The 13,562-nt window shown below is 43.5% G+C and overlaps 1 protein-coding gene across 4 annotated transcripts in view; it reads right to left on the bottom strand.

Annotated features, from left to right (window-relative positions):
• Positions 1-13,562, bottom strand: part of AOAH (acyloxyacyl hydrolase) — a 165,617-nt gene that overhangs the window by 87,673 nt on the left and 64,382 nt on the right. For 3 of the 4 annotated variants that reach the window (XM_077775418.1, XM_077775421.1, XM_077775420.1), the window contains exons 6-11: positions 13,178-13,248; positions 6,246-6,306; positions 5,109-5,179; positions 4,169-4,217; positions 2,901-2,949; positions 956-1,050 (exon numbers count right to left, since the gene is read on the bottom strand). In XM_077775418.1, coding sequence (XP_077631544.1) covers positions 956-1,050; positions 2,901-2,949; positions 4,169-4,217; positions 5,109-5,179; positions 6,246-6,306; positions 13,178-13,248 — 396 coding nt within the window. The remainder of the gene's footprint in view (positions 1-955; positions 1,051-2,900; positions 2,950-4,168; positions 4,218-5,108; positions 5,180-6,245; positions 6,307-13,177; positions 13,249-13,562) is intronic. The other variant, XM_077775419.1, reaches the window with a different exon arrangement.

The raw sequence follows: 13,562 nt of genomic DNA, 5'->3' as shown, positions 1-13,562 counted from the left end.
AAATAATAAGACATGGTAAAGAGATGGTCTATTTTATACTTTGGCCTGGGGCTCAGTGCAGGTATGGAACTGAAGACAAGGATTCCCTCAACTCAAGAAAGTTATCTCTTATTATTTATTTGGTCACCACTTCATCTCTGGCTGATGTGTTCTCTTTTTTGGGTTTCCTATTCAATCTCCAGAACCCGTCCTGTGTGCCTCTTATCTGAGTTCCAGAATTTCCTCATCCAGTGGACTGGTTTGCCTGCCTCGTTTTTTGCATTGTCCAACTTGCTAGTCAGTGTTACCACTGGACTCTCACATCAAATAAATATTGTTCTTTCTCCACAAAGTAGTTCTTCCTGATCTCAAGTTGCTCTTTTTCATGGGTACAATCTTCTCTTGACCATTGTTGTGAATCTAATATTTTACAAAATGTCACTCTCTCTTCTACAGCAAACGTTTTTTTTTTTTTTTAAAGAGCACTCTTCTTTTGAGATCATGACTATTGTTTATGTGTCCAGATGCTTCCCTGCCTCCTCATCTTTACAAAGGGAGGGCTTCTTCTGAGAAGAAGGGGTCGGGGAAGAAGTTATAATTCCTGTAATTTAATTTCTCTGGATCAGAGTTTCAGTGTTCTAGGAGAGGGAAAAGGGAACCATGCCCAGCAGTGGCCAGATGACAAGGGCTTCCCATTGTGCCCAAGGTTCCTTTCCATCTGGCAGAGGCATCATCTCCCTTCTCTAGTAGACAGGACAGTTCTTGTTAGGAGCCTGTTGTGATGATGCCTTCACATTTCTTATCACATTGTTTGAAATGAACTGAGCTGAAGTCATGTGGATGTGCCTTTTATAGCAGATTTTGCTGAGGAGGGAAATATGCACCTGTTTGGAGTTGGCATCACATTTACAGAGAGCAAGGAGGAACAAACACAAAGGCCAGCATATCCGGGATGATTACTGCCAAAATTACTTACCAAAGACATCTGTGAAGCTGTGATCCATTCGGGAGAGATGTGAAAATGAGCCCCAGCTGAGTCTCCCAGCAAAATGATTCCCCTGGGCTGTGAACCTGGGTGGTACAATTTATTTGCATTATTTATGCACTCAAGTAGTTTGGAACCTCCAGATTGGGTGGTTAGGAGAGTAGATACCCCGGTGCGTATTCCACGCACAGAGCATCATAACAGTGATGCATTGCCACTTTTCAAGGGTTGGGGAGTGAGGGAGATCGCATTTAGGAGCTGAATGAGATTTCTAGGCCATCAGAACTGCTAGCTAAGCTGTACAGATGCAGGTGTGTTTCCTAGCTCAGCATAAAACAAACTGCCGTGCAACATCATGAGTGAAGGATGGATGAATAAATAAATCAAAACTTTATCTGAACTCAGAAATACGCCCTAAATTTTGGTCTTGGAAACTGCTCTCTTGAATTCTGTTATAATTCATTTGAAGAATTCCTGATATTATGGAGCAATTTTGATTCTTCAAAAATGTTATGGTTTTTTAAAGCCCTTAATCCATATACACAACAGCACTGGATGGACAATTCTGGCTGATTCATGGGAGATGAACATAAAAAGGTACCTGAACAGGCCTATCTGGAGGTTAGGAATCACTTAATCTGCTTCTGAGGCCCATCTACACAATCCATTTACCTACGGGTGATGCATGTACTCTCCTAAATCCCTTAAGATCTGGAAAGAATCAACTGGTGCCTCCCAGAGTCAGGGGCACCTCTCTCCCCAGCTCCAAATCCCCCACATCATGCTGGAGGACTGTCTAGCCTCACTCCAGGGGCTCCTTATCTTGGGTGTCTGTGACAGTTAGCACTCGGCCCCGACTGAGAAGGTCCAGGACATCCAGGAAGGCTTGGGATATGGGGCATCCAAGAAGCTTCCCACAGAGATCCCAGAGCTTCACACCAAGCTCTTTCGCTTAGATCTGAGTTTATTTATTACTCATTTGTTCACTCATTGCTTCTTCGTCCAATAAGCATTCCTAAACTACAAACCAGGCACTGAATCTTTACATTTTCTATTCCCTTCCTACCCCTCTGAGATTTTAAAGACAATTAGACTAAGTTGATTGAGGGCAAGGACTGTATCACATCTGTCCAAGAAAACTCAGAGCCAAGTATAATATATCCTTGGTGCAGAATAGGAATCGGTATTCAGGAAATATCTGTTGAATGAATTAATTAATGAACAAATGAATGGATGATTGAAATGCTTTTAAGTGTTAGGGAAAAGCATCACATAAACATAAAAAGTGGTGTTTACCAGAGGGTCTTGTTTGAGATACTTTGGGTATCACCAAGAGCATATTTTCAGTAGTATGTGGGTGATCATAGGTTTCTCCTACCAGTACTGGTAGCCCAGATGTCTGGAGAATTTGGGCATTCAGAATGAAGAGCTTTTGCTCACCTATTTTTGGGAGCTCCCAATGGCTGTAACTTGGAGGTCTCCCTCAAGTCACCCAGATACGAATCTTTAGCCCAGCTGACACAGGGACTCTGTCAGTACAAGCCTGGATGTCTGACCTTGTAGTGTATTGAGAAGGACATGAAGAAGATGAAAAATGATGATCTCTATTTGTTTTCTTATTTGCAGAAGTGCTAGATTTCAATTGTCTTGCTCTCTATCCTATAGACTTTTCTGGTCTGATCATTAAAGTTTCCAAACCCCACAGAAAGGAGTTCGTTAAACAAATCCAGTTTTGCTTTTTCTAGATTCTGTCTCCATTTTCTGCAACCTTTTCCATGTCTTTTTCTGATTTTTTTCATGAAAATAAAGGTCAATTGGTCCACCTTAAATTGTAGCATCAGGCTTTGCCTTACGTCGGGTGGTCTGTTTGCTTCAATCTGACTCAGGCTAGAAAAAGTGTTCTGTTGTAATGACCATACTAATTTACATTTCATACCTTCACAGAACTTCTTCTCATATGGAATTCCATCTTTTGGATCAACACCCTTTAGAAGAGAAATGATGAGATTACCAGTTTGTTTTAAAATTTATGAGACGCATATGCTGAGGCTTTCCCTAATGGCTTTAAAAAGTACAAAGGCAAATCGGTGGAAAAACCCATTAATGTCTTTTGAGCCCTTAATTCAACGTAGCAACAGTGTGTACACGAGGTGGGCTTTAAGGAGCTGGGGCAGGAATGAGGAGGGATCCAGAACCAGGACCAGAGGATACAGGGCAGTGTTTGGAGTACTGTCAGTGTCACCAGGAGGGGGCGCTGTGGGCCCGCTAGGTGACTGGACCGCAAGATCAAGTGTATTTATTCTGCAGTCTCTGAGCTGGAGCTTTAAGTGTCCTGACATCTCCACTTCCTGAGGACTGGTGCTTCCAGAGCAGCGATTCTCACCTGGGCTAGTTCCCCACACCCCTGCACCCCAAGGGACATTTGGCAATGTCTAGAAACCTGGTAAACAGGGGGAGGAGGAGTGACTGGCATCTATCGGGTAGATGCTGCACATCTTACAATTCCCAAGGGACCTGAATTTCCAAGACTCCAGTAATTGGTTGGGATTTCTTCTGTTGTTCTAATTAATTATGTACTTTCATACTTGACTTTGTATTGTGGTATTCTTTTCCTTCTTGAAGATTCTCAAATCCTATATTAGATCAAGACCCCACAAAACGTGGGGCTGCTGCCATTGTTGTTCCCAGACAAGTGCTTGGTCTTCCTCCCTTCTTCCCTCTTTCTACATGAAAGCTGCAAATATGATATTCCCAGAGAACTGGGGCAACAGCATTAAAGGCCTCGGGGCGGCAGGTAGTGGGGTGGCCACAGAGGAGTCTCCACTCTGCCTGGCTAGCTTCATGAGACAGAAAAGAAATGGCCGGATGGCATGGCGGCAGCAAGAGGTTTGCTCCACCACCTGGGTTGCCATAAAGCTTTGCCGACAGCCGCTCCTTGTTTAATGTCTTATGACTCAACACAGAATAAAGGTGTTAGAGGTGGGTGACCCTAGGCAGGCTTAAAGGGGCTGTGACTGAGAGACCTTCAACCCTCATCCCATCACCGACATCATGTGCTATTAGAGTCTATCCCCCTCTTCCAAATTACAGAAAAAGGCTTGCTTTTGTCTGTCACCTCCTTCCTTAGGTCTGACTAAAGCCGATAGATTTTTAAGGAGGGCAGAAAGTAAGAGAACAGGGTTAAATTTGAATTCAGTCGCTTACCCAAATGCCGTTACAGTTTGAATCCTCATGTACATCCCAGTTATCTGGCCTAAGAGGAAAACATCAACATTAATTTTCATTATATTCTTATTGCTTCGCGAATGTTAGCTGAATGAATGAATGAACGAATGAGTGAATGAGTGCTTTATGAAGTGTCACTGATACATAACAGGTTCTTCGAGAAGAAGTGCCATACGTTATTGTCTGTGGCACCCAGAAGCCTCCCCTTGGCTTTGTTGCCATGATCTAGGTTTTGGATATTTTCTGGGCACTGTGGACCAAATCCAGCCTTTTCACGGTGGCCTATATTCATGGACTGCGTTGTTGTGGAGCGGTGCTGATGAGCAGAGTGAATGAATCTGTAGTCCACCTGATTCACATAGGCGAAGCCATTACAACGATGCCTCTAAAGTCCCACACATGAGGTAAATCAAATGCCTTGGCTCTGCAGTCACAGCTAAGATGAAGAATGAAGAATGCGTATCCTTCTTTTTTTCATATCCAGTTTTTGAACATCAGCCTGAGACTAAAATGTGACATGTGCTCCACTCACAGGAGCCCTGCCCTCACTCCTGAGGTGGGAGGCTGATGTTTCTGGGCTCAGTCCTGTGTGCAGAAGTTGTGCAGAAGGCCGCACACATGTCCACCATAGCCTGCTGCCCTGCTTCTCTCTCCCTCTAAATGGTAAGCTCTGCGAGAGGAGGCCCTTCTCCCATTTTGTTTACCACCCAACATGAGGCCAAGTTGACAATTAGCAGGTGCACTTCCTGGATAGATGATGAACGAAGGCTGTCCTTTCCTCACTGAGCTTTACAGTTGGGACACTGAGTGAGGCCCCTTCTCTTTGTAAATACAAACCCCCTAGGCTGGGGAGGGAATTACACCTCAGGACTCCTTTTTAGAAGGTAATTTTCCAAATCAATGACCAGCGGAGACGTACCTTCTGCCCGGGTATGCCATCTTGTTGCTGTCATTGCAATCCCTCCCTCGCCAGTGATAGCCCCTCAGCGTCTGAAATTGAAGAGCACACACAGGAAGGGGTCATTGGCACCGTTATTATCCATGAAGAAGGGCAGTCAGAACTGTCTGAGGGGCACAGACACGTGCAATTTTTAATCTGCATGCAGTCTAGGAACACTAGAGATTACTAAGAAAATGAAGATTAATATACTAAGACCTGCTGTGTGAGGTGACCAGGCCAATACCACGGGGTAGTGTGTGTGTGAGTGTGTGTATACCATACGTTGGTGTTGGTGTTGGGTGTGTGCCATACGGGGGTGTGTGGGAGTGTAGTTGTGTGAATGTGTATGTTTGTGGGCATGTGTGTACTCATAGGTGTGGCTATGGGTATGCATGCTGTACATATACATACATGTGTGTGTTCGTGTGTGTGTGGACACTTCCACAAACAGCAGGAACATCCAGTTACTTGAACTTTATTAATCATCAACCTTCTTAACTTCTAAAACAATTTCTTTATTTGGTCAAATGATTAATTGTTTCACTGGGTACTTTAAAAGTCTCTAGTAAGGCTGGCTAATTATGTGGATCTATTACACGATTGACCTGTCTTGATCCTTGATTTGAAAGAATCGAGAGTCATGATAATGCCAAACAATGCTTTTATTTCCCCTATTCCCAGGTAGAATATCTGAGAACCCCACCAACTTTGGGGAGTTACATCTGCTACTTGGTTGTTTGCTTTTGCAGCAAACATCCTGATATCCAAACTGCTTTAAATCAAACGTGTGCACACACATAAACACAACACACATGCACACTCTAAAAGTAGGCTTAATAATTTCCAAAATAATTCTCAACACCTTTCAAAATAACTGAAATACCCAGCTGGGAATGGCTTCAGGAGACAAAAAATAGTCTCAGCCTAAGACCCAGTTCTGATGGTTCATGTATTATTAAGATGCCCAAAAAAAAAGTTATAAAAATCATGAAATGGTGTATTATAAAATAATTAATACATTCAAATAGAATTCAGTCTTGTCTTATTAAAGGAAAGATATTTGTAGAAAGCGGTACAATATTTAGCGAACATCTGGTTATTCTTAACAATACTTACTGGGAAAACACTGTATTTGTCTGAATCTACATCTTTGAATGGCACAGAATTTTTTATAGCTCTAGAAAAAAGAAAACAAAACAGCTGGTGAGCTAAGAAAAAAAGAAACCGTGTTTGTGAAAACAAACAGAGGCATTTCAGATATGGCTATGTTGAGTATATGTGATAAAAGTCCATTCTAAAAATAAAATCAAATGCCTCCATAATATGGACGAGTGCCCACCAAACTTTGCCAATCTCTGCTCTCCACCTAATTAGAACTATTTTCTCTCTGATATTAATTTGGCCCATATGGGGAAGTGAAACAATTGAATCAACATTTTGGAGAACATGGGATATTGATGTTGAGATGCCCAGAAAAGAAGGAGACTGCATTTTTGGTCCAATGAGCTCAGAGCTCCAGATTGAATTTGTGCCATTTTACACATTCTGTGATGGAAGTGTTTTCTTAAAATTCTACTCTTTTAAACCACTGACTCTAAGAATCTTGAGGCGCTTTAGCTGGCAATGTTCACTCCCATTCATGAGCCTGGAAAACCAAAGACGCTGATGTGACTGATGACCAAGCAAACTGATGCTAAAGCCACAGACACCTCCCCCGAGTGAAGTTCTCCCCCTGCATCCTCACTACCAAACTTGTCCCAGCTTCTGCATGGCAAACACTGCTTTCCCTCTAGGAAAATCTCCTATGGGGTAGCAGGGTAGTGCCATCATATGGTAGGGTGAGGCCATTTTTAGAGCCTAGAATGTAGTGAGTAACATGACCCCTTTCAGGATTTGTTAAAGGGTCTTTTGAATCAGTAGTTGTGAGAGCCTCGAGGCAAATGGATTCAGCAAGAGTCAGCTTGGAGACTAAACGGTGGTGTCACGGAGCCTGTCTTTATTAACTCTGGGATAGTGGTCACAGGCTTCTCTGGAGACGACCTCTCCAATGAGACTAGGTACTTGCCCCCCATGTTCCTCTTGGACAGCTATTGTAGTTTTTTAGTTGAGAAAAGGAGAACACATACACACACACACACACACACACACACACACACACGGTACAGACCCAAACAGTCATATTTTCAGTCTGGGAAAGGTGTTAGGTGAAAGGTCACAGTTGGTATGCCAAAGCTCTCTTCCACCCTTGCCAGCCTGAGGATGAGAGTCTGAAGAAACAATTAGTTGTCTCTAGAGTTGGAAAGCGAATTCATTAAATTAAACTTCATTTGCTTATTTTAAAGGCTCAAAGTAATTAACCAAAACCATATGTTCTAATTTTTTTAATGTTTTTATTTTATTTTTGAGAGAGAAAGAGACAGAGTGCAAGTAGGGGAGGGGTAGAGAGAGACACACACACACACAGAGTCCAAAGCAGGCTCCCGGCTCTGAGCAGTCAGAACAGAGCCTGAGGCAGCACTTGAATTCATGGACCCTGTGACCTGAGCTTAAGTTGGCCGTTTAACCAACTGAGCCACCCAGGTGCCCCTCAGAACCATACATTCTAGACAAAAGAGGGTAGATTGGTCATTCAAAGTAGCATAAACTGCAATTTATATAAACTCCATAATCTCTTATTCATAGTCTCCAATCCAAACAGCTATGAAAACAGTTGTTTCTTTGCTTCGATTTTGTTTTAACTTTGCAGAAAATTCATTTGGCGGAAAACTTGATCTGAACTGATATAAGGCAATCCATAGGCTTTACCCTACTTAGTGTGAGTATTTATACATTTCACTGCTGAAACACAAATGTGTTTGCTCAGAAGGTACTGAGAGTGTTAGGTGACTTAAGGTATATGCACCATATGTCACGTCTCTTAAAATCTGGAAAATTCTCAATTTCAGATCACATCTGGCTCCAAAGCTTTAGATAAGACATTGTTGATGCTTACTAACCTTACTTCTGCAAAATTGTGTCTAAATTTGATACTTCCTATATCTTTACAAGTGTCTAGTTGTATGCTAGAACATTGATTGATTGATTGATTGATTGATTCATTCATTCATTCATTCTGCAGGCATTTTTGGAGTCCCTGCTGTGTGCCAGACACCATATTAGATATTATGGATGAATATATGATATATTTCCAGAGGAGCTTAATGACGGGTAGGGGCATAACTATAGTGTGATGGAGAAAATGCTATAAAGGGTTGTGCACCAAGAGGAAAAACACTTCTAATGCTATACAAGGGAGGAAGTGATCTTAAGTTGAAATTTAAAGGATGAGAAAGCATTTTCAAGACATGTAATTGGGTCAAGAATGTTCTAGCAGAGACATAGTAGACCATAGTAGAGTTCTAGAAGAAAAGTCATGGGAAGCCTCTTAACATAGTTCTGGGTTCTGAAATTAGACTCCCTGGGCTTGAATCCCAGGTCTGCTGTCTACTTGGAATCTAACCTTAAGCAGATTATTTAATCTTTTGTACCTGTGTTTCCTCATTTGTAAAATGGGGCCAGTATCAGTATCTGCTTCCTAGAGCTATTGTGAAGACCACATGAGTTGGTCCATGTGAAGCGGGAAGATCTATGCCAAGGATGTGGTAAACACTCACAAACATTAGCTTTTTTTGTTATTTTGTGCAATGGTAATGGTTATTACAAGGATAGTTTCTAGGGCTGGGCAAACAGGAGTTGGGCATCTGCTCTTACGGCAGTTTAGTTTCTGGAGCCATCCCAAATCCAATCCATGGACCCTCTTCAGGTTTTCAGATTTCCTGGCACACAACGTTTTACCCAGTGGTCTTGTTGGCTGGAGCAGATAATCACCTGCTCGGGGATGAATATAAAATATATTTCCAATAGAACCATTGCTCTATTACTGCCTGTTGTTGAGCTAGCACGCTTGATCCAGCCAGCAATTGTAATTTCAGGTTAATATTATTCATTACATAATAGACTAGCTATTTATGTTCAAACTCCCTAAAACTATTTCATGAAACTGGGGCATTACAACAAAGGAAAACTAGGGAGAATAAAGTTTCGATGTGTAGCTGCCTCATTTTTGAGTCTCAGGCAGCACTCCCGGGCTGGGAATGGGTCTGTTTCATATGCATGTGGATGCATTATATGCATCTCTATAAGATGAAATGAGAGCAGGGAAAACCAGGAAAGAATGCCACATGGCTCATCTTGGTCATGGGGACGGGGACCGACATGGTCAGATGACATGGTAGGGCATGGGGAAGAAGAAACAAGTAAAAAAGGCAAAGAAAATAATGATGAACTAAAGGGAATTAACACAGGGTAGGATGGTCTGTACATGTTTATGTGAAATGATCCATACGTGGGTTAATGCTTGTAGAAATTAAATACAAAGAAGAGACTATTAAGAGGGGACTCTCCTGACTTGCCATCGTCACAATAAAACATAGTGTGTGGGCACTGCAAATTCTGACCAGAACAAAACACAACAAAAACAACAAACAACTTGATTGGCCCTATGGTAGTAGCCTGGTATCCAACACAGTACAATAGTGTCTTTTCTTGATTTAGTCCCTCCTAATGCGAAGCACTGTGGTAAGTACAAGGATAAAGTTTTGTGAACACGATGTCCCTACTCTCCAGGAGCTGTGGGCATGTGGGAACCCGATGGGAAGCAGCGGTACCAGAGCTGGATGCAGGAGCAGGCACCGGTGAGCTCGGGGCACTGAGGGCTAGCCAAACGTCTGCTATCAGGGAGCTGGAGAACCTCCCACGGGGGGGACACCTTCACTGTATTTTGAAGGCATTAGACCAAACAGGATGCAGGCAAGAGAGGCACCAAACAGGAAGGCATTCCTACTGGAAGGGATGTTATCAAAGGATTACCTAATAGAAGACAAATAGGTCCTGTCTCTACCACCAGCTGACTGCGCTTAGTGGGTCAGACATTCAATGTGATAGACCTACTTACTCGTCTAAAAGTGGGGCTAAGAGTCAAGGGACAGACAATTGAGTGGCTCTGAGTGTGGCCTTTGCAACCAGGCTGCTGGATTCAGATGTCAGATTTATTTATTAGTAGCTCCATGACCTTGGGCAAAAGATTTTACCTCTTTAGATAGGGGACGATAATGCCATCTGCCTTGTCAGGCTGCACTGACAAGAATTCCCGGTGCATGGACCTTCCTATCCAGTTATCCAACTTTTAGTTGTTATTATTACTGAGCCACAGGTTGTTTTGAAGAATAAATGAGGCTGCATTTACATGTGCTTTGTAAACCATAAAGCACTGAATAAATTGTGATCTGGTGCAAATTACACCCAAAGCACAATGATTTTTACAAAGAAAAAAAAACACCCTGCTTTTGCTTTTTCATAAAAGAAAAATTTCCCTTTTAAATGGGGCCAGGAAAATCCCTGGCCACAGATGCTCTTGAATTCAATTTTTCAAAGGTGGTTCAATTGAAGAGTTGTCACTTTGGGTCCTGCTGGCCCACGTTTGACATAGAAAATGCAATGATGCTTTCAGCAAGAAGGGGACAGGTGTCTCAATTCAGTGAGAGCTAGGCATGATGAAATGACGGGGGACCTGGGGAGCTGGCTGCATCTCAGCCTTCCAGCATCTTCTTTCATGTCTCTTATTTCCCCTCCACTCCCCATGTCCTGGTGCTCTCTGCATCCACCCCTATTCATGAAAAGTGGTGTTGATACTATTTCTGGGACCCAGGCCAGCACTTTGCACAGCTGGCTTGCAGGGGCTCATGCGGGCAGATGAACTAGGAGAGGTTTTTAAACTCTTGGATCTCTGAGAAGCTTTAAATATAGGTCAGAAGATAGTCTTGTCCACCCCTAAGAAGGTTTCACAGCAGAGGGAAGATGTTTAGTGGATTTAGCTCCCATGAAACTCATGAGATGAAGGATGGAGGAATGTAGGAAAAGTGACTCTTATTACAGGTTGAATGGTGTTCACAGAAAGTCATGTTGGAGTTCCAACTCTGGGTCCCTGTGAATGTGACCTTTTTTTGGAAATAGGGTCTTTGTAGATGCTACGAGTTAAGATGAGGCCATTAGGCTGGATTCTGATCCAAAATGACAGGTGTTCTTATAAAAGGAAAAGATGGACAAACAGGGGAGACGGCCATGTAGGAAACTGGAGGCAGAGACTGAGTGTTGCATCTGCAAGCCAAGGAACACCAAGGATTGCTGGCTCCACTGGAAGCTAAGAGACAAACTGGGGCACCTGGGCGGCTCAGTCCGTTAAGCATCCAGCTTTGGCTCGGATCATGATCTCACAGTTCATAGGTTTGAGCTCCATGACAAGCTCTGTGCTGAGAGCTCAGAGTCTGGAGCCTGCTTCAGATTCTGTGTCTCCCTCTCTCTCTGCCCCTCCCTCACTTATACTCTGTCTCTCAAAGAATGAAAATTTAAAAGAAGAAGAAGAAGAAGAAGAAGAAGCTAAGAGGCAAAGAAGGATTTGACCCAGTGTCTCAGAGGCAATCTCAAAGGGAGTAGAGTCTCAGAGAAGCCCCAGAAGCACCTGCTTTCAGACTCGCAGCCTCTAGAACTGCGAGAGGATACATTTCGGTTGTTCTAAGCCATCCAGTTTGTAGGTATATTATTACAGCCGCCCTAAGAAACCGTTATAGCCTCTCAGAGCAGATGTGCAGCCTGATTCACCTCCAAGCCCTCTCAAGGAGAGCCAGACGGGACCAGATATGCCTGGCTGCCGAGAGAAGCTATCACGTTAAGAATCAGTGTCCTTCGCTGTGAAATGGAATAATAATAATTTCTACTTCACAGAATTGTGAGGCCGGGATGTGGAAATGTTTGCAAGCTGCATGTCTGGCGCACTGTGACAGCAGCCGTGGTCACACGGGAAGTGGCTGAGCTATTTCGCCTCTCAGTCCAATGTCCCTCCTAGCACACTGTTCCATCTTTTAAAGTTCTGGACAGTGATCCTATGACACAACCTCCTTCCAGCACAACCTCAGACTCAGAGTCAAGCTGGGGGATGGGGTTTTAAACGGAGACAGGAGGTCGTGGGAATTCAGGACAGTGTCTTTGTTGTGTGTTGTTGTTGTTGTTTAAATGTTTATTTATTTATTTATTTATTTTTTAGTAAAAAATTTTTTAACGTTTATTTATTTTTGAGAGACAGAGAGAGACAGAGTGCAAGTAGGGGGAGGCAGAGAGAGAGAGAGAGAGAGAGAGAGACAGAGAGAAAGAAACAGAATCTGAAGCAGGCTCCAGGCTCTGAGCTATCAGCACAGAGCCTCATGCGGGACTCGAACCCATGAACCGTGAGATCATGACCTAAGCTGAAGATCATGACCTTAACCGACTGAGCCACCCAGGTGCCCCTAAATGTTTATTTTTGAGAGAGAGAGCGTAAGTGGGGGAAGAGCAGAGGGAGAGGGGACAGAAGTCTTGAAGCGGGCTCTGTGCTGACAGCAGTGAGCCCCATGTGAGGCTTAAACTCAGACTGTGAAATCGCGACCTGAGCTGAAGTCAGATGGTCAACCGACTGAGCCACTCAGATGCCCCAGGGGCAGCGTCTTTGCATTTGCAACCATGTTCATATACAACTGAGCCCAAGTCTTTAGGTAATAGGTTGTGCCTTGTGATAAAATGGTCCCTTTGTAGCCTTGTGAGTGCCTTGCACTAAAGATGCTCAGAGTCCCTTCCATGACGAGTTGCCAGCCCTGACTGTGTCTTACACAGCAAGGAGGGGCTGTCCCCATGTGCGGCACGCGTGTGCACCAGGCTGCCCAGAAGTTTCACAGGTTCCAGCCCAGGATAGAAGTCAGGCTTTGAGGTTCAAAGATAATAACTGCTATGCAGTGTATTTCTGAAATGATTTGTTCAGAGCTCATTTGTCTTTCAGCCTCTGTACAAGTCATGAGCAACAAATGCTTTCACCTTCAGGAAGATGCTTTTAACATCTGGTGATCATTTCAGTCACTGGAAAACGGACAACGGAAGATGCCATCTCATGCCAATACTTGGGGAGATAGAAAGAGTATACGTACAATTTAATCCTCTGACAGATCTTGGCCAAAAATGGGAGGGAACAAATATCAGAACTGCTTCTGGAATATTTCTAGAGAGAAAAAAAAATGAAAGAAGAGTTGCTTAGTTCAAGGAATGGCTCCACAACTTGTAAAGACCCTTCTCCTGCTGGCCCAACGTCTGGATTTCTAGACCCTCTTTCCTTCAGAATCTGGGCCATCGGATATAACAAAATTTACTTCTTGTTTCTGTGCCTACACTCCGTATTCACTCCGTCTTTGTGCCTTTGTTCTTGCTGGGGGCTCAGCCCGAAGGCCCCCTCTTCCTCACACATCCAGCCACTTCTAGCTTCACCTATTCTCCACCTCCTCTCCAGAGGGGCTTCTCCCCATCCCCCCTCCCCTC

Source organism: Crocuta crocuta, unplaced genomic scaffold, assembly GCF_008692635.1.
Source record: "Crocuta crocuta isolate KB4526 unplaced genomic scaffold, BGI_CrCroc_1.0 scaffold197, whole genome shotgun sequence".
Lineage (NCBI taxonomy): Eukaryota > Metazoa > Chordata > Mammalia > Carnivora > Hyaenidae > Crocuta > Crocuta crocuta.
This window is presented reverse-complemented; position numbering and strand designations above follow the sequence as displayed.